General features: G+C 35.3%; 1 protein-coding gene across 3 annotated transcripts in view; it reads right to left on the bottom strand.

Annotated features, from left to right (window-relative positions):
• Positions 1–432: 432 nt before the first annotated feature.
• Positions 433–22,295, bottom strand: part of TNFRSF19 (TNF receptor superfamily member 19) — a 58,359-nt gene continuing 36,496 nt past the window's right edge. For all 3 annotated transcript variants that reach the window (XM_063331280.1, XM_063331283.1, XM_063331281.1), the window contains 5 exons: positions 10,861–11,025; positions 9,464–9,589; positions 8,588–8,690; positions 6,010–6,410; positions 433–2,801 (listed from right to left, as the gene is read on the bottom strand). In XM_063331280.1, coding sequence (XP_063187350.1) covers positions 6,017–6,410; positions 8,588–8,690; positions 9,464–9,589; positions 10,861–11,025 — 788 coding nt within the window. In that variant the 3' untranslated portion in view covers positions 433–2,801; positions 6,010–6,016. The remainder of the gene's footprint in view (positions 2,802–6,009; positions 6,411–8,587; positions 8,691–9,463; positions 9,590–10,860; positions 11,026–22,295) is intronic.

The following is a 22,295-nucleotide window of genomic DNA, read 5'->3' as shown; positions in this document are numbered from 1 at the left end:
GGGCTCTGCTGGTGCTGATTAGGGGCCATGATTAAGGCATCTTTTTCTGGTTCAAAAATACAGCTGCTCATTACTTACGTATCTATCTTGTCTGAAACAGTCTACTGCGTGGAGTACATCGTTTTCTTTTCAAAGACATTACAGAGACAGCAATCTGTGGTGCTTACCAGCTTTTCTTTTTCCTTTCTTGAGAAGCAAAATTTTGAAGGGCTATGATTTTAAGGACTGATGTTAACTTACTGCTTTTTCGAGGTCGTCCAGCTTGAAGAATGACACTACCGTTAAACAGCAAGCATCTCAAGACAAAGATGTACCAAATTATACCATAATTTTAATACAATTAAACCATTATGGAATTCTAAAAATAAGAAAAGAATTGATCACTAACTTTGTACAGAACGCTATTATTAATTTGAGATCAAGAAACCAAGACTGGTTCATGTAACGTTTTATTCACAAGTAGAAAAAGTATTACAAAATGATTTATACAAGATTTTAATTTACATTCCTTAAAGGAGTATTTAAAACAGCACTATAAGTCCCTAGACATGATACGTGGGCAGTCTAAACGCAGTGGTAGTGTATGTTTTCTATTGGCATGTACAACATTGCTTGCCACAGGCAATATAAAAAAGACCAATTTGGTTAAATTAAGGAAAAAAGTATATACACAATATACACATATATTTAAAGAGCGCACTCTTCATTTTTTCCTCCCAATTTTCTCTCAAGCTATCTGTCACTCATTTAAAGAAATGAGTATTTTTCTCTAGAGTTGCCGGACAAAAACAATTATTCAAAGTGTAAATTCCAATGGGAAAACATACTTACTGTGGCAGATGCTGGCAAAACTTTTGAACATAGCTCTTTTTAAAGAACTGTTATTAGTGAAAAGTTAAATCTCCATATGTTCTAAAAATATCTTGCCATATATTGAAATGCACATGGGATTTTTTCTATTTACAAAGTATATACAAAGAAGCACACATCTCTTCATGCACACATAGTGAAAAATAACATTCAGTCACTTAAATGTATGAAAGTATCCAAAGAAATTATTCAAAACTACTCTTATTTGAATACATACTTTAAAGTATTTAGCTGAGTAATTGTACTCCCTGTATAACTGCCTATTACTCTGTCAATGACCAAATGGTGGGCTTTACTTTGAAAAAAAAATTACACCTACGTAATTTCTTCACTTACTTTGGTTTGAATTTGATAACTGTTATTCATGATTTTTGCACACACGAATAATCTCACTGGTTTTAGCTGAAGCATCTTACTGCCTTGGCTGCCTACACTGGCTTTAGCTATTCTTGTGCAGGTTCAACCTTCTACTGGGTGCTTCAAAGCAGAAGTCGTTTTCCCTTATGGAATAGGAATACTGTCTCAACATTTCCATTGCCACACAAACCATGTGTGGAAAGATGAGTAATATTTATTGCAAATTTGCATTGGTTTTGCTGATTGCTTTGCTTTTGTCAAGGCACATTGGGTACTTTAAAGAATAATTGCTAGAGTTCATCACTGACAGGTTTGAGCCTGTTGAAGGTAATGAATCAGTAGGGGTTACTGCGATTACTCACAGAAGTGAAAACTATTTTAGGGATAAAAATGGCTGCAGAATAAATGGTATTACGGGATGTGGTACAACAAACTGCAGTCAAAAAAATCTTAAAGAACAGCAATGGGGGCAGAGAGTTGATAATTTACTTTGAGGATTCAATTCAGAGGTATTTTTATAAAAAAATGTTATGAGTTAATTTTTATATTTTGTGTGGAAAAATTGAGTTTACATAATACTACAGGGAGAAGGACAGAGTGACATGAATGAACAGGCCTGCTAAATGAACAACTTAGGTCACCATGAAGCTTGACTGTTAAAGATAATGAGTTACTAAAAAATATTAGTAATAGTCTCATTGTATGAATACTTTCATGGCACACCTGCCATAGTTTGGCATTTTGATGTGACCGTTGATTACATTTATTTCAACATCCAAAAATTACACGCTATAACAACAAGTGCTGTATTCCAATACTGAGACTACCAATTAAACATAACATCCCTATCTATACGTCTGACTTTCATTAAACTAAATCTAATTTAAAGCTAATCTCCTGCTATATTTAACAAAACAATGCCCCCTCCCACAAATGTAATAATTGGATGGAGGGGACTTCAACCATATATATTGTAACATGCAAATTCTTTAACTCCCCAAACTAGCTTATTGACTATATTGTTGTAATATATAATAAAAGCTTCGGTTTATCAATAGATGACCCTTGCATAAATAGAAATGTTTAAGTCCTTCAACAGCAGGAAACTGAGTTAAAACTAGAACCAGCCAAAAAAATCCTAATGCATGCACAAATCTGCAAGCAGAATAACTGGCAAAGTCTTGTCCCGCGCCTTCTGTCATCTGTAGCCATATTTAAGATACCCACCCTAAATACACTGAAGTATTCATATTTCTCACTGTATTTACACACACTTTTAAACTCACTCTATTAGACTTTTTGGGAAGCTGAAGGAATAGAAGGTTCTTTTTAAAAAAGAGATGCAAAAGGTCATAAATCCACTTTCACGGTTCTCCCAGGATGCTCCTTGAAGTTTCACTTCACAGCTGTTGTGGCTCAGATGCAACTGCTCAGGAGGTGTGAAATGATCCCATTTTTTTCCAGCTGATTTTGAAACCATGCAACATTGAAGAGCAGACTATGTTTGATGAGAATGAGCAGAGGAGCATTAGGGAAGCATTCAGCTTCAGCGCTGAGAGAAATAGCTTGGCTTCCTAAAAGAAAGCGATAGAACAGTGGTTACATAAACTCATAAAAAACCTTCTATAAGGTTTTTTATAAAAAACCTACTTCTGTACTTGACTAAACACTAAAAAAACACAGCTATACTTACTGCTTGCTGTAAAAATTCACCTAAACCTGACGACTGTACCCGTATTAAAATACCTATTAAAAACCTTACATTTATGTGCACAGAAATAAAAATATGCCATCTTCTGATTTTATTATGTTATTATTTATTTTTCAATATAATAAAAGCACAGCCCATTAGTACATTCAGTGTAATAAAAGTATGGCCCATATAGTAGTAATGCATCCACATGTACTAAAAGACCATACTTCCCTCCAAATATTTCAAAAAGACAAGAAAGATGAAGGGCAAATTGGAGAAAATGAGGAGACTGAGATGAAATAGTTCCGGAGTTGTACAGTTGGTGAGAGTTAAGCCTGAAAATACATCTCAGGTAAACCTATTCCTCATCCTGACCCTCAAATGCTGCTTAAATTTCTCCATCAGAGATGCATATATAATGATGCAGTGTAGAGTATGAATACGGAGAAATTGTACAAAATGAATCAGTGAAGTCTATTAAAGAAAAAAAAGAAGAAAAACCTAACCCACCCAAACAATCTTGCTTATTCAGAATTATACACAAATCTCAACAGTAATACATAAAAATACAAACCCATCAAATATAGGATTTTGAAATGTCAGAGAAGATTTATACACATACATATGAATCAGTAATAAAATTTACAATTTATATATTATAACAAATATGGTGAAAAGTTAATTTTTATAGCAATATTTTGAAATTCTGTGGTTCCTTTCACCTAGAAAACCTCTGAATAACATTAATCGCCTATCTCTTAAGTTGATACTTGGTTTAGTGGGCAGAAGAACCCACAAATGAATTTCTGATTTTTTAAAATCTTGTTAGTATGAAAATATATTCCCTTAAAACACTGAGAGAGCATTTCAGTTCCATTGATAACCGCAGAAAACTAGGAACTAGCAGCATCAAGATTTGCAGTCACAGCCATGTTGTTGTCCCTTTCTATATATACCTAGAGAACTATCACCTAATGGTATTATCATATATCAAAATGAAACTATGCTAAGTGCTATCTGACATGTGGGCAGTTACACAGAATCACAGAATGGTCGGGGTTGGAAGGGGCCTCTGGAGATCATCTAGTCCAACCCCCCTGCCAGAGCAGGGTCACCCAGAGCAGGTTGCACAGGAACGCATCCAGGCAGGTTTTGAGTGTCTCCAGAGTTGGAGACTCCACCACCTCTCTGGGCAGCCTGTGCCAGTGCTCTGCCACCCTCAAAGTAAAGAAGTTCCTCCTCATGTTTAGGTGGAACTTCCAATGCTCAAGTTTGTGCCCATTACTTCTTGTCCTGTCCCCGGGCACCACTGAAAAGAGCCTGGCCCCATCCTCCTGACACCCACCCTTTAAGTATTTATAAGTGTTGATAAGGTCCCCCCTCAGTCGTCTTTGTTCCAGACTGAAGAGACCCAAATCCCTCAGCCTTTCTTCATCAGAGAGGTGTTCCAGTCCCCTAATCATCTTTGTAGCCCTTTGCTGCACCCTCTCCAGCAGTTCCCTGTCCTTCTTGAACCAGGGAGCCCAGAAGTGGACACAGTACTCCAGGTGCGGCCTCACCAAGGCAGAGTAGAGGGGGAGGATGACCTCCCTCCACCTGCTGGCCACACTCTTCTTGACGCAGCAAACTTGCTGAGGGTGCACTCTATCCCTTCATCCAGGTCATTGATGAATATACTGAACAGGACTGGACCCAGTACTGACCTCTGGGAGTTAGTGCCAGACATTAATGACTATTCATCTTCCAGTGCTACAGACAAAATTATATATTGTAAAAAATATTGAGAAAAATGTGTGACCTAGACAAGGTTGAAATTTTTAGTGACAGCAGTAGATTTTCAGGGTGATATACGAGTTCCATTTAAGTCAATGACAAAAAAATTCTTGACTTAGCAGTCTGTTTACCTCCCTTTCCTCCTCTTAAAAACGTCACCTAAAGAATTATGGCTTGATTTACAAAGAATTAACTATTGCACTTACATGTTTTCAGAATATGCATATTTTTTTGTTAAATACTAATTACTTTCTACTTCTTATTTAAGAACAATATGAAAGTGGCATGTAAACCAAATGGCAGAGGATCAAAGGAAGGCAGTTTTATTTCTGCAGATGATCCAAAATTTTCATAATTACAGATAGCATAATTTTCTTAATTAAGTTTGGTGGATCATTAATATTAGTGGCAACTGCTTCTGTTACTGCCTCTGTGTACATGCAGAGGAGGCTATTTCAGCTTTCCAGCCACAGCCTGCATAACCATTGAGTAACAACACCAGTCCATGTGCCTTTGGGATCCTTTCACAGACAAGCTACTTGTTGCTCCAAGTTACTTCCAATAGTAGAAAATGCCATTTTAAAAATACAGAGCACAGCTAATATTAAATAAGACATAATGATCAAGCAGTGGCAGAGTGACTTTTTGTGATGGTTACATTTTTATGTGATAGAGATGATTATCACCTCTTCTCATTTTGACCTCAGACCTGCATTTTCTCTGCAAATTAGAACACTGAGATTTTATAGATTAAATTATATTTTATGGACAAACTTACGGAATGTTTTATCTGATGACATGGGAATATGAATGGCATTAAAAAGCATTTGAGATTCTCTCTTCTGTTTCTGCTACTGCTGTAGTAACTTCGCAGAGACAGCTTTATAAGTATTTTTTGATGAACACTTGCATGTCTTCCATGCTTTGTTTACAACGAGCAAAGATAAGTCCCCTCAATTCTTCCCTCAGAAACAAGGACTAGCCTCACATAATAGTTGGGTCATAAGGCCATTAAAACTTCTTTTCCCCTGAAATTTAATGGAAAAAAACAAACTGATAAAAGCTGACTGATATACAGACTTACCCCCGTATTCTGGTTCACGTTATCTCAACATTACAGTTTGAGTAAGTACACCTTTCAAATTCAGTCAACGATTTAAAAATGTGGACCTCTTACAGAGTTTTATTTTTTTTCAGCAATAGCTAGGTGTAGCCTATGGAAAAACATAACGCTACAATGTTTTACAATTCTTTTTTTAGCTAGCTCTACGTGCCTTGGGTACTCATTCTCACTCCTTTGTAGTTATGTTTCTTACCTCTTTATCAGTCTGTAGAGTCATTTGCTGTTCCATTACGCTTTGACTTTGGCTGGGTTTCAGCAGCCACTGAGTTCTGAAGTGATGAAACTTCTATGCATGTTCTATGTTTGGAGATTTCAAAGGACTTTGCAATGTCTCCATCAAGAGACTTAGCTGAAATAAGTACTTCACTTAGATCCTGGTTATTATCCGACTCAACAGAGGCTGCATTTTCAGTCTCAGGACTGCAGGATTTTGCAGATCCTCCAGCCAGTTCTGAATATGATTCACAGAAAGAAATGCTGTCACAACAGGCTGAGTTTTGCATAAGAGGCCAAGCATCTGAAATGTCTCCACAGGTAGAGTGTGAAAGAGAACCAAGGAAGGTAGGAATCATTTCTCCAACAGAATCAGAAGCCCTGCAAAAGGATAAAAGGATACATGGTTCCAAAAGCATTCCAGAAAAATATTATCAGTATTGTAACTATTGTCATTAATAATTACAGGTATTTCAAGAAGGTTTAACAGGGTTATATTAAGCTAATACTCTAGAGGCATCCTGTACAAACAATTTTTTTTTAAAAGTAATACAGTATATTCCTCATCTGGAAATGAGGAAAGCTCTGGAGAACACTATTAAAGGTAAAGAGGATGCCTAGATCCCTTCACACTGTGAATTCAGGGTTTTAGAAAACATAAACGACAGTTGGCGTTGTTTATAGTCTAAAGAACAGAAATATGATAAAAAATACTATAGTACTGTTTGGATACAATGACTGCTTCAAAGAGGAAGGAATTTATTTGCTCTCAATGCATGCACAATATGTGTGTGTGTGTGTGCGTGTGTGTGTTAAGACAAGATATAACAAGCTGAAGTTGCAGCGAGAAATATGTTTGGAAAGACTGGGGAATCTCCAGCACTAGGTTTTTTTCCCCAAAACAACAGGCTAGACGTATATCTAGCAGAAGTAGTGGATTCAGTGGGAGAAGGGAATAGACAACAACACTGCTTGAAACTCCTCCTAGCTGCACGATTGCATACTGAACATACATTCACTTTAGATTTTCCAGTTTCTTCTGACTAGCCTTCAAGATGTGAAAAAAAAAAGTTTTTCTCCTATACTCTTTCACGTGGAAAGGACAGAATATTAATGAAGGGCATGGGTTTTTAACTCTCACGAGGATTATTTCTATTTTATAGAAAATGGAAGAAAGTGGAAGCAGAAACTCAGTATTATCTGTCTCAAGCGTATTTAAGGTGCATGATGACACTGACACGTCTGAGTGCACTACACATGCCTATCTCTGTTGAAAGCCCAGTAATGTTTTTTACGATAGTATACCAAAGTAAGAATTAACAAAATGAAAAAGATATACTAATATGTTTTATTTCCAAAAACTGTCTACAGATTTATAAAACTGTAAAGGCTATACTAAGTTTGATATACAGTAATAAATTGTGTGACAGAACTCATCCCACGTTAACATTGCCTATAACCAGTTTTAAGTAGCCTTACTCATTTCCAAAACATGATGCTTTAATAGCTTTGATATACACACAAAGCATTTTTATAGATGAGGCCAAAAGTCAGGACATAGCACCACAATTGAAGGAAATACATTATTTTGGCAAAGGAAATTGGAGCAAATTCCATTTCTACTGGAAGGAACCATGGGATCTTTGATGTCCACATAGCATGGATATGACATTTATTTTTAAAGCCTAAACCAAAAGATCCCCACAAAGTACACAACTCTCAATTTGTCCGCCTTGGTGGTATAAAAGGATGACTCAAGCTTGCTGGTATTTAAACAAGTTGTTATAGAACATTTAGGTATTTTGTATCTCGTACTTAGGTCACTAAGTCATCTTGCATAAACAATACCTATGAAGAAGCCGCCTCTACATTTTTAGCTACATTTGGCCATAAGAAAAAAAAACAGCTGGAGACCAATTTAAACCTTATATGGAAAATGATTCTAGCTAAAAGAAATAAATACATCCTGTGTTAAAATCTGTAACCAGGAAACACTGAAAGACACCATAAATTTTATATATTTAGCTCATGGCACTGCTGTAGAAATGACCACTCTACTACTGTATTTATATTCAGATGATCAGGAGTAAAGAATGGTTCCAATCTGGTAGAAATTCAGTAATACTAGATATTTCAAATCTCATTGACATTAGGAGTTTCTAAAAAAGAAAATCTTCATGACACTTCTAAACTGTACCTTAACCCCCCCCCACTCACAGGTTTATGCAGTACCTTGCTAAGCCATAGCAGCAGAGGGGGTCACTTAGGTACCTTAGGTACCTCTTAGGTATCATAGAGTAAGAGGAAGACTATCTGCTTGGAAGAGAAGTCAGTCACTTCTTCGTCAGAGAAACTGATATATCAAGTCAGCATTTATTAAATGATACTTAAAATCAATTTTTCACCATAAACTTGGTTTTGCACAAAATGGGAGGATATGGATACAGTTCATCAAAATCCTTAATTCCGCTCCAAAAAGCTATTGTACCTGTACAAATATTAATTTGACTGCATAAAAAAAATCTAATGTCTAATAGACATGTATAAAACTAAGTTACCTTTCATTAAGTGTAGTCTGTGAGTGGAATGCACAACTGTGACTGCTGTGCTCCAAGCTACAGGTTTCATCACAGCACAGTGATGGAATCAAGTGAACTGGTCCTAAGGAATGAAAAATAATTTAATAATGTTTAAAGTGTTAAAACTCTGTATAAACTTAGTCTCCATACTCTTTCAAATTTGAGTATTATTTGCCAGATACATCATAATATACGGGTTAAGGAAAGAGATTTCTTACTGCAAAAAATGGGTTCTTTAATTTATTACTTGAAAATCGAAGTTTTACTTATAAAAGCCAAGTCCTTCCTCCAGGAGTAATATAGATGCCAGTCATGAGTATCTACTTTTTAAATTAATTTGCTTTTCAATTAGATATGCATGAGAGGAAGTACCCCCTTCTGAGTTAAGGCTGATATTTAAGCCTGTGTGCTTGTGTTAAATTACATATTTGTTAACGTCATAAATGCATCTGTTCTGACATGACTTCACAAAATCCCAATGATTTGAATTGTTCAGGTTGTTAATGTCCTTTAGCATTTACATCACATTCTTAGATACTGTCTGGTAAATCCTTCACACTAATTTAAGTCTCAAAGCCAGGTGCAGTGCTATTTTTATCAGAAAAAAATGAGGTAGACATTTAAAGATTTTTTTTTTTAAGTGAAGGGTCATTGGAATGAAAACAGGAAAAAAAATCATAACCAAACAGCTACTTAGAAATTCTATCTGCTTGTTGAGAAATTAGCCTGGGACAAAGGGTAGTTTGACAATGTTAGCTTTGTAGTTACAATTAAATGTCACAACTCAAATGTTAAGCTAAACGTTAGATAAATGTTCATCATGCCATGAAGTCACCTTTTAGTAGACTAACATACCACATGTCTGTGATGTGCTTCTCTGGCACTGGCAACGTGTTCTGTGGTCATATTCATTTAGCCGTGGTCTATCAAAACATGACAATTCAGAGCCATTGTAGTGAATGTCTTGTGATCTCAGAGACCCTTTGGACAAAATGAATAAAAATATGTATTAGTAAATTATACTCTTTTTCCTGTTCAGAGCCTCCTATCTTCAGAGAATGCTTAAATGTCATACTATACAGTATTTCCATAAATTTTCCAACTGAAGGATCCACAATGATCATGTGGTTTCATATAATGCAAACCACAGATTTTGCAACAAACCCTAGAACAACTGGTTCAACTACAGCCTCTTCTAGGAAGACATCTGCTCTTATTTTTATGATTTGAGAGTATATCTTATTCGCTGTTATATTCTCTCAGTGTTTAACGATTCTCAGTGATTCCCACCTGAAATTTTCCACATTCAGCTTTCAGCCACTGGGATTTTGCTTATATTATCTTAAAGAGCTTTACATTAACAGCAGACTTCCTTTAATCTTTATAATTGTAGGCCAAGGCAAATGACTTACTAAACGTCACTAACTGAGGTTTGAATTCACTATGTCTGAATTTCTCAAAACTTACATTCTAAAGCATCTTCCAGGTGAGGAACAACTCTTTCAATGATTCAATCTTTTTATTTTTGCTTGTGCTGTAACATATGTGATAACGTAAATTCTTCCTAGATATTATTCTTGTTTCACATCCAGGGTCCATTAGATGCTATAAACATATTTTAATAAAAGTTCTTTACAATTGTAAATGGGAACTAGAGTCCTTTTGACTTTTCCTTAATTTAAATTAAGGGGTGAAAAATGTTTATTATAAACAAATGGAATTACACCAATGAAGTGTTATGGAGTTTCTTTAAAATTTACAAATCTAACCGGCTTAGGCATTTAATTTGTCTTGAATATGCTCATAAACCCAAAATTGTTAATGACAAATCTTCTATCTACACTACCACATTCATTACCTTGATGAGCTAATCTGTGTTTCATAATAGTATGTGATGCACAGATCCTCGAAGCTGGTATTTCCAAATTGGCGTTGCAACTCTATAATGACGTCCCAGCTTGGAACTCAAATGGTCCAAATATATCTGTGCAGCATCTAACAGGGCACCGCTCAGAATTAATGCCATTGGACTATTTCTGGGCATCTGCACAGCATTTTCTCAGTGGAAGCTGGAACATCCACACTGAGCTGGCAACCCTGTATGGGGTCTTGGGCTTCTGCTAGCTTGTTCATCTCAACACTAAACTTGCTTGAATGCTGTAGATGTTTCATTTATTTATCTACAGAGAGATCTGCCAAACTAATACCATTATATAAATATTACAAAGAAACAGTAACAATTGAAGACTCACAGCTTGGTTTCTTCTCCATAAACTGCCTCTTACAGTAGATAACACAAAGAATAAGAAGAGCTAAGAGCACTGTGGCAAGTGCACTGCATATAACAGCTGCCAGAGCAGTGTCTCGAGGACTGGAAGCAGTTGAAGGGATCTTCACAAGATTTACTTTGGTGGTACCTGAAATAAAATTAAATAATAACTAAGGTGAACTGTAAACATTTCAGGAATACAGTAATGAAAATGAGTCTGGGAAACAGAAGAGGTTTGTAGCACAGGAAAAAAGGGATGTTCCCTCTGCTAATGTATAAACATTAGTTGCATATATAAATAGATATGATTACCAGCGAACACATTATGAAAAAAATCTTTAAAAAAATATATTGCAAAATGAGCGATAATGAGTGGAGATGTGTACAAAACCACATTCTGACTATCCAGGAGAATGGAATCAGATCTTCACCATGAAAACAAAGACCCCTCAATTTTTAATGTCAGATGATTTTAATATGGAGAGCATTTTCTAGTGTATAGTTGAGAAATGTATCCACTAGAGGGAGTCACAAATACATGAACTTCCCTTAATAAGGAAACTTTCTGAGAACTGAGACACCCACAGAAGTTCAAATGCTGTCAAAGGTATCATTTGCTTGGTTGCGTGTGTCATGACACCATGGTCTTTTCTAGGATCAAACCTAGGACTTCAACTGTGTTAACTTTTTTTATTCGGTGATAGTTTTTTAATACAGATAATACCTCTAGTAAAAATTCAACAGATTGACTTTATGTCCATATTAGTAAAGACTTAAGCAACATTTTTAGCTTTGACGAACATTGTTATTTTTAGGTGGAAAGTGAAAAAGATTTTAAAAGTATCAAAACTTTAACTACACTCTTGAAGCCATCTTAAATTACAAATGGTCTTTTAAAATTAAATTATTTTTTAACAATTTATGAATTTTGATAGCTCATCTATTTCAATCTACTTTGAAGACCACATCAATTCAATAATATATTATGAGAAAAAGGAACAAAACATTGAGTATTTCTCTGACAGCAAATTTTTTAAAAAACTACAAACCATATTTTATTAATTTATAAAAATAAGTTAAATGTGCCTATTTACCCCAGAAAATCTTTGGGTAAAACCTAAAGACTATAATTTCCTAAGTAATGGTCCATGCAGTTCTAAGTTTAAATTGGGAGATAAATGTCTGCCAGAGTCATACAATTGTTTGATATCTTAACTGCAATGTAATAATAGCAGAAAAGAACTTACTTACTAGCTTAGTTAGTGCAACCAATGGTATTGTATTGCTCAGGAATAATTTTCTGAAATAATTATGGTATTTCCTCTACACGCATCAAACGTGGGCACCAAAGCATTTACAATACCATATTGCTTTGTTACAATGGACAAATTGCCAAAAAGCTAGGTATTTTGAAAATTAACTTAATTCCATCCCATCCTAAATCTTCAGACCACTTAACAAAAAAGAAAATATTAACTTCTAGGAAATAAAGAACCCCAAATTTAAAAAAAGACACACAACATATTAAATAAAAACCGTTTCTGTGGATTATAGTATCTTGTAGTTGCTGGTAAATGAGGGAATATAAAAATGTGGAGAGGTCAGATCATGGCTATTATTCAGAAGAAAGAATGTTTAATTGTTCATTTCCTGATTTCAATGTGCAGAGAAGCAAGTATTACTGCATTTACATCTGCTCAAATATTTCTATTTACCTTTGATTTGTACTATTCTGTTTCACTGTCACATCAAAGGCATGAATAGCACATTTCTAACAGATCTTTTCTATATACCTTTAACTTGCCAAATTGGACAGAGTGGAACTGCTGGAGAGAGTCCAACGAAGGGCCACAAAAATGATTGAGGAACTGGAGCCTCTCTCCTATGATGAAAGGCTGAGAGAGCTGGGACTGCTCAGCCCGGAGAAGAGAAGGCTCAGGGGAATCTCGTCTATGTGTATAAATCCTTGAAGGGTGCAAAGAGAACACAGCCAGGCTCTTTTCAGTGGACCAGAGCCAATGAGCACAAACTGAAACACAGACAGTTCCCTCTGAATATTGCGAAATGCTTTTTTAACTGTGAGGGTGACTGAGCGCTGGCACAGGACGCCAGAGTCGTTGTGGAGTCTCCCTCCTTGGAGATGCTTACAAGCCATCTGGACATGGATCTGGGCAACTAGCTCTAGGTGGCCCTGCTTGAGCAGAGGGGTTGAACCAGATGATCTCCACAGGTCCCTTTCTACCTCAACCATTCTGTGATTCCGAGTTATTAAAATATCTCAAAACTCGAGTCAATATAGAGGCTGAACTAGATGAACTAGAAACACATTTTGAAACTCTGTCCTTGTACTGAAATGTTACCATTTTCATTATCATAGCAGATGGTCTATATGTTATTTGTGTTCCAGATAACAGAACAAAATTTCAATTCAGGGTCTCAGGTACTTTTCCTCTCAAATAATTATTAACTGTCTTTCTCTTTATGTTCTTCTATGATTCCTATTACTCAAAGAGCTAAGTTCTATGACCTCTTTCCCAGATCTTCATTGTTATTTAAAAGAAAAACCAACCACTGTCATAATCTTTTTGTCATAACTTGAATGCTCTTGGCAGGAGCACTGCAATCTTCCACAGAGAAAACTTTTCACTCAGTTTCTAGGATTCTCACAGCTATAGTTTTAAGTTTATAGTTTTAACAGACTGCAGAAATGTCTGCATGGTATTTAAAGTTCCAGGATATAATTCTGTGAGAAGGTGTAAAACTATATTAAAAAAAAAAAAAAGTTGTCTATACAGCAATGTATACTGTCTTTGTCATGAAAATCAAGGACTGTGCTTTGATATCAGATTTTCAATTTTAGTCAACTGCCTGATCTAGTCTTTAGAAGGTTAAAGACGGCCTGGACAAGTATGTAAAAACAACACAATAAAAAACTGATCAGAATGGCTTAAAATATTTTTCATATCAACGTACCTACTTGTATAAATGTACCTACCTAAAAGCACTAAACAGTTCTTAGAAATTAGGTCTTTATAATTATTAGAAAAAGGAATTGTTAATTCTGAAAGTAAAAATAGAACAAGAGCACTGGAGGTGGAGCTGCTGTATTTCTGTCTCTCTTCATTTGCTCACAAAATATATCTCTTTGCAAGTATAATTACATATTACATATTCTGGGAAATTATAAATGATACATATTTCTTTAGTGTCCATCAGCAATATCCAAACTGGAAATACAGCCATTTTATTTTAGATAGGGATGGCAAAAGTTTAAATTTATTTTAGCCACCTAGTTATTTAAGATTCATTTTATTTGGTTGATTTTTTTTTTTTTTAACCCGAGAAAGCAATTTTCTGTTCCTGAGAATGCCTACCACTCATCTTCACCTTCAAAGAACTTTTTGGAATAGCTACTGTGAGCAGTCCATTGTAGTGTAGCTCTAATTATAATGATAGTGATCTTCCCTGCAGAGCCCAACATTTCAGAAGTGGATTGCTATTGTAGAAGCGGCCCGTTGGGCATTGCTGAACTTTGCTTTCAGTGTTACTCAGATATGTATGCATTTTCATAAACTCTCTCTTTCTTTTCAGGCTCACAGACTTAATGGTCCCATTTCAGTAAAGCAAGGAGCTGCATTTTAAACTTTAAACTTGTTCTTACGTCTATTAAATGACTACATGATTAAATTTAGATGTGTAATTAAACACTCTGTAAATTGGACATGACACATTAAGAAAGGAGGGAGGAGATGCACACTGTTGTATGATTCTGGAAAATATGCGCCTATTATGCATCACAAAATAAAACAGAAAATATGTTTTATTTAAGAAATAGATTTCTTTTTCTAAGTCTTAGTTCCAACATATTCTGGAAATGGGCTAGTGGTGAAGAAGTAGTACCCAAAATACCGAGCTGTCTCCTGCATAATTTTGAGCAGTAAGCCTAAATACACATTCTTCCCTTAATTAACCAATAGTACATCGTAATGTTAGTATATGCAAAGGTGTGGTTCTTAAAAGCAAGTGAATTTTCTGTTAATCCAAGATGGTTAAATAGCAGTAACTCAACTAATATGGAACATATGAATCCCAGCTGTATCACTCCAACTTCTGCCAATAAACAGAATAGTTGAATTTTCAGCCTATTATACAAAACAACCAGAGAAAGGACAAAATGTAAAAAGACTTCACTTATTTCATGTTTATTTTCTCAGATTTTTTTTCAGAACTATGATTAGTTACAGTCACTACTGGAATCAGCATGCCTAAAAGAAAGCTTTCAGTGGTAGATTAACCATGTGAAAACAGAACTTGCAATGTTTTATGTTTCTTCCACGGTTATAATAAATAATAATATAATAATATTACTTATAAAAGTTGAAGAAGAAAAAATGTGGAATATTATGTTTGGGTTTTCTTTCTTAGCATGTCAAGTCAATGGTAACCCAAAGAGGGCTTACTCAATAATGAAAACGTCACTTAGTGAAGTACACATGGTAACACTTTTACGATAAGGATTGAAAATAAGATACAAAAGTAAATTAAAATGTTGTTAATTCCTGGAATATGGGTATTTCTGGTCAAGAGAGGGGAAACAACCATTTGCCTATTATAAAAAGTCTTTGCCCGTTACCTTTATATGGATTGGCCCAAGTTAGTGGTATCAACCTTAATTTGACAAGAACCAAGGGCTCAGACATACCCTCAAGTTATGATAATTTAACGAGTCACTGCCTCTCAGCTGAACTGCATTGGCTATCTGTGTGTGCGCTCTTGATCTATGGAAAATGCAAGGCAACGTGACTTATCTTGAAACTCCTTTGTTTTGAAAAAAGTTTAAAATATGCTTATGTTCAGTTAAAAATCTACCTAGTCCCCAATAAGCAAAATAATGTATTATGTATAAACATGGTGTGTGTGTATATAATTCACATACTACATGTATCATATACGTATATATAAAAAATACATGGGTAATATATACTACTGAGCATTAACATCAGTGGAAAGTAAGTTGTCCTGAGTATATTTCTGAGTCCTTACGAAGCAGCAGATTGCCTCCCTTTTCCTGATCTTTCAAGTGGGAGGTAAGAAACTTTATTACACATTACTGCTGGAGACTGTGGTAAACATTGGAGAGAGAGTCTCCCAACATCTGTTAAAGGACAGCCATTTGTGTGCATGGCCTACACCCAAAAGCTCATCATGTCAAACCACATTTTTCAAATGTACTCCAAGTGCTGACTTTAAAGCCTTTATTTTCCAAGTTATACCCTATAACTTTTTTTTTTTTTTTTTAACTATTTTGTTGGGTTTGTTATTTTTTTAAATAAATGTACCAAAAAGCCCTAGGGGAGAAAATGACTATTCAAGCATTTATCCATTGTTTGGAAATGCTGAGAAATGTGCTTATAAATTAAAATCTCTGGAATTTGATTTATTCATTTCCAAGACCATTTCTCTTGCATTGCGTGTTTTCACAACCGCTGACAGCCTTTTATGCTTAAAATGGTAGAACAAATACACTGTGTATGTGAATTTAAAATATATATGAACTCCACAGTACTAGATACACACCGTTATGTCTGTAAAGCATAGCCAACATTTTTCTTTTAGTAATTAAGAGATATTAATTCTTGGTACTACCATAGTCATCTAAATTGAACTGATATATGGGCTCAAAAGTAACATTGTTTCATACACAGAACTTTCACCTTTGAGAACCATCTAGCCTTTTAAAAATAATACATGAGAATAAAGCCTCAAATCACTGGTACCCTCAAATAACCTGAAAGAAACCTGAGAGCAAGCAAAAAAATCAGAGAAGTGGGATAAAAATCTGTGTCACTGCTTAACTACATATCCTCCCCCATGCACCCCCCCAACATAATTGCTTATCAATGTGAAAAGACAGTATGTCTCTCCTCCATAAATTGGAAATACTTAGCATGATCTGGTAACACAAAGTATATATTGCTGCTAATATGATTGTGATATTGTCAGCAATTACCTTTCTGACTTTAGCTTCTAGCAGCTCACTTTGCACCTCTGACAGTTGAGGGTGTCTAACATCTATTTTGCAGAAAATGCAATTTCTTTCCCAGGTCTTCTCATGTGTTGAATCAGTATCAAATAACATTTGTGTCAGAACATAGGAGATCACTAGGTACAGAAGAAAACCTATTCCCTGCTTCACTTCTAACTTGTATTTTTAACCAAATTCTTTTCCAGATGTGTTTTGGGAAGAAGAATGCAATATTTCAGGATATTCTCTTGTTCAAATCCAACTACAGAATGCACGCATCCTACCCGAGCTATGAAAGTTGCTTTGTCTCTTCAACAGAAGATGAAAGTAGAAAGGATCTGTTTTGTATTCTCTATGTGCAGTCCCTCTTCATCTTTAGGACTACCCAGTTATAGAATAAAAACAACTTGGTGCAGTACTTAAGTCAATTAAGTCTGTTTATGACAGTTATTGCTTGTAGACACACTCTATCACTCTCAGTTCCAAAACACTTATACAAGACATTGCCCACACCAGCAGAAGAAGAATTTTATTGCCTAAATCCACACCATTTTCAAGTGGGTAACTACAGCCATTACACGTTTTGTGAAAGAGGAGAGGAAGATCCTATACCCTTTAGAATCTCATTGTATATTTACTGCTATTCTGTGATTCAATCTATGATCTAAACCCACAATCACTGAAATGAACACACAATTAAATATATTTTTGTGTATCCCAGTAAAGCAAGAAGTAAATTGTAAATAAGTCACAAAAGAGTTCTTGTCTCCTTCTGACACAGTGAAAAGTAATTTCTAATGCTGCACTTTCTACCTCATTTGTTTTCCCTCTTAGTCCTGGTTCAGCTGTGGCAAAACCCAGGGAGCAGAGCAAAAGCTTGCATGACGATTGTAAGCCTGTATCTTAAATTTGTTAATACAAACTTTGATAAACATCACTAATAGTCTATGCAGGACATCTTCAAGAGTTACAGTTTTTCCTTGCTTTAAAATGGTTTGTAAAGGTAACAACAGTACTCAGCTACCTCACTTCTGTCTGCAGACTGGATACCTGTTTTGTCATCAGAATCACAGGGTACACTGTGGTAATTTTCAGTCACAAAGTTTTTATAGCTTTAGACAGTAGAGATTAGATATTCAAACAAAAACTTTCTATAAATGAGTGCTACGATAAGACCTACTATACTTGTATATCAAATTATTTGCAGGGTTATTTACTTATTTTGCTGAAAAAGGAAGTTCTTGAATTGGCCAAGCTGCCTCCTCTGCCACCTCCATGGAGACTATTTTAGCCACTAGGCTATAAACTGAGCAGGGTAAAAGCGTATTGAATCTTTCCAGTTGAATTTGCCGAGTGGTAGATCTTCAGCAGAGGTAATAAGGACCCCTCTTTGTGTAGCCAACAGTCACGTGAAATACATTTGTGGAATGAACAAAACTAAGTAAATCATACTTCGGGTTGCCCACCAGGTTTGTTTTTTTTTTTTTTTCCTATTTATAATTATGTTAAAAGATCATTGACATAGGTTAAATTCTCCAGGCAAGGAACTAATTCTGAATGTAGGGTTGTTGGTTTTTTATTTTTTTTGTGAGGGGGGAGAGTGGGGGTAGGGTGGGGTTGGTTTTTTATTTTTTAAAAACATAACCGCTAGCCATTTTCACTTATTGGGGGTAAATATGTCTGTACGATGGAAAACACAGAGTGTGTTTATGTAATTAAGACTGTTTCATAATACTTACACACAACTGGGCTGAATTATGATTTTGAATTAAAGTGGAAGCTAGGAGTTGCATAACCAACCCTACTAGTATTTTCTAACTTTTTAAATGTTCAACTTTGCAACCTCAGCATCTTTTAAAAAAATGCTTCTTTGGGTAAGTATTCTGAAATACATGGGATTAAACATAAATTTTCATAATGTCATAACATACAGCCTTAACACCTTTGAAAGCTTAACATTTATCACCAGCTTACTGTAATACTGCAAATATGAAAGTAAATGTCCAGATTTACTGCAAAGAAAGTTACCTACTGTGCAATAGTAACCACGCACATAAAAACTTCAGTACAGATGAAAAAGCTGTAGCTTTGAAGTCAGAAATAATAATAGCTTATAAAAAGTAGTTTTTAATTCACCACTTAAAGCTTTGGGGATAAAGTCAAGTCACAGAGAACAAAAGGCTGCTGCATACAAGATCTTTGCTTTGTTATATTACCTAATCTGAAACATAACATCTCCCCTCTTTAACAGAAGTCAATAGGAATTAGTCATAGAATACAGAAGACGCTCTGAGAGGTTATCTTTGAAAAGTCAAGCTCTATTGGCGAGATCTATCTGATCAAAGCAAATATCTGCTTCTGTGGGACTCACCTGAAGTTTCTCTACACAGTGGCGGTGGGGGGGAGAAACGCTCTTTTAGGGTGCAATTAACCTGATTTGTTTTAAACAGCTCCTTTGATGATTTCTCTCCACCAAATACAGAGTGAGCCTAAAGTCAGCAGCTTAGAGATGTAGCCATTACAGATTTCCACAGTCAAGAAGGAGGCATCCTACTCCGGGTTTGTCAAGTAAGAATGCAGGGATTTGGACACCTTTGACTATTTTGACTTGGATTCTGTTTCAGTTCATTAACTGTGTAACAGTCACTATACGTTTTACATCACTTCTGTTGTAAAGATAAAAGTCAATAACAACTGCAAAATTTGTAACAACTGCTTTACAGTGACAGAACCACAGAAAAGCCCAGCAGGAATTAGTAACTCGCATTCTGTACAGAATATAAAAGAGTGGGTGGCAAATAAGGCCAGACATAGAATTACAGGTTTTGCCTACCCTGTGCTTTAGATGAACAAAGGTCCAGTGGGAAACAGCATATGCAACAATGTAAATAAAACCTGTATCAGAGTGACTATATACGAAGGAATCTAATTATGGTTGCAAGCCTCAATTCTGGCACATTCTAACTTTGGCAAGTTTTCTTAGAACGGGGGCTTTGGTTTGTAAGAAACATTTCATCAAAGAATAAGAAAACTTTCTTCTATTTATTTATTACTTATGTTTTTATTTACTCAGTGGGAGTAAAAAAACATAAAAATAACCTATAGTCTAAAAACTCCATTTCCCTCCTTAAAAAAAGTAAGAGGAAGATCAGCTTTTAAGACACACAGTCATTCAATATTGAATTTTCAGTTTTCATTTAACCTGATACTGGCAACTAGATGAAACTCTAACTTCAGAAGCCTAAAGGTCTAAAGATGAGGTCGGAACTACTCACCTTGGACTCTCTTTCTAAAACAGAGGCAGAAATAAAAATCTCTAGAGAAGTAATTAATCTGAAATGTCTTAAAAGAGTGTCTAGTGTTAGTTATTGATGCTTACCTTATCTGGCTTGCCTGAACTCTTGAGGTACCCAATTCTCTCTGCTGATTAACACTGTGAGTTTGGGCTGACAATTTCAGTGTTACACATTAACTTTTATGTGCCTAAATTAGGGTGCATTAATTCCATCCTAAATTTCCACATATAGCTATGGTAACTACAAGTATACGTACATTCACTAGTATGCACATACAGTTATACCACTTAAATGCACTTAAATGAAACATTATTAAAACTGGTGGATGCAGCCCTTTATTTAAGAAAGCTGTAAGAAACAGCTAATCTTTTTAAGAAACAGTCACAGCCTATACCTCAAAGGTACGTGTCATTGTCTAGAATACCACGCAAGATCGCTCTTCGATCTTTGTAAAAAAGGAGGTTGTCAGCACACTGCTTTAGCACAAGTGAACCAGCAAGAGTGAGAACGTGTGAAGCCTATCACCAAAAAATTAGAGGGGAGCAAAGTAGAGAGCAACAACTGGAATGACCCAAGTGATCAGTAGGGCTGTTAGGTCTTTCCTCTATTAGGTTGTTTCCAGCTCATGAGGTGTTATTTTATAATGAATCGCTGAGGCCCTTATCGCATGACTCTTGTTTTAAGGCTACTGCATTTTATCCTGTTTCAAATACATTCCAGTCTTCCAGGTAATTCCATTCCTCTGCAGAAATATTTCAGTGTTCTTTTGCTTTTCAATTATTTTCTTATTCATAGAGAGTTGGCAATATGTTAAGTTTCAATCTACATGGATTCCCCATTTTCTGCTGTTTTGTTTTTTGTTTTGGTTCAAGAATTTAAGAGAAATGCAGCCTAAGCATTTTGTAGCCAAGCAGCAGAGCCAATAGCATCCACCAGTACAAAGCAGAGTAAAAAAACCCAACCACTATCATGTGTTTGTTTAGCAGTATTTTATACTTGCAGGTCAGTTGCAACTTGGACTTTCTGTATGCAAAATCCATAACAGTCATTATATATTTATACAGTAGGCACCAAAACTCAGTTTTGTTGAAGTGGTGCTAATGCAACCATTTCCAGAATTAGATGGGTCATTGTAAGAGATAAATTTAAACTAGCATTTTCAGTCTGAACATACCTTAAAAGCATGTTATTAAATTCATGTATTTAAAATAGTCTAATGCTTCTGTAAGTAGAAATTGTCTAAAAAAAAAAAGAAATCTTAATGAAGTTACTGAAAAGCTGTAACTACTTATTTTTTTTCAGGTTACCACTGAACACAATAAAGTAAAAATTAACTGAAAAAATGTTTTGCAGCTTTACTGCAATGTATGCAATACTGGAATAGTTTTGATCAACCTAATGGGCAAGTTAAATAACAACGTTGTAAACCCACTCCATACAACAAACAGATAATTGCTTATAGCCACTGCAAGATTGGGCTAAAGGGGTAGCCACATTAGTAAGTGCACATAAGAAGAAAAAAAAAACAAAACAAAACAAAAAAGCCATAGGAAATAGTACTTATTCAGTACAGGTCAAGATTAGCCCCTTCTCTGTAACTCAGGAACTTCAAATTCACTTTAATCTAGTGTAATTGAGCTAACCAGCTCTTACATTAAAAAGTAATGATTAAGTTAAATTTCTTGCAGACATTCTGTACCTAAAACAAACATGCAGTATGCCTCTGGCAAAGAAGGATACTAATTATAGGATTGACTCATAAGATGAAAGGTTGCACAAGTTACTACTAGAAACAAAAGTAGGGTAAACTGGTTTGAAAAAACATATTGAAATTCTCATACTCTGCAGTTAAGATGAGAATTTCATTTTCTAACTGTACTTAACAGTGTCAAGAAACAAAACTAAATATGCCTGCAAACTGCTAGTTCATACTTTAGATGAACGAACTAGAAGTAAATACTGCAGTTGCAAACTTCATTCTATAGACTAAGGAATTTTTTAACCTAATAACAAAGTGAAAAACTAACCTAGTAACAAAGCAAAAACATGCAAAACTAAGTATTTTGGTCACTCTCAGCTTTTTTTTGTTATATAAAA

Source organism: Chroicocephalus ridibundus, chromosome 1, assembly GCF_963924245.1.
Source record: "Chroicocephalus ridibundus chromosome 1, bChrRid1.1, whole genome shotgun sequence".
Classification (NCBI taxonomy): Eukaryota; Metazoa; Chordata; class Aves; order Charadriiformes; family Laridae; genus Chroicocephalus; species Chroicocephalus ridibundus.
The sequence above is the reverse complement of the archived record's forward strand: the minus strand, read 5'-3'. Positions and strand labels throughout refer to the sequence as shown.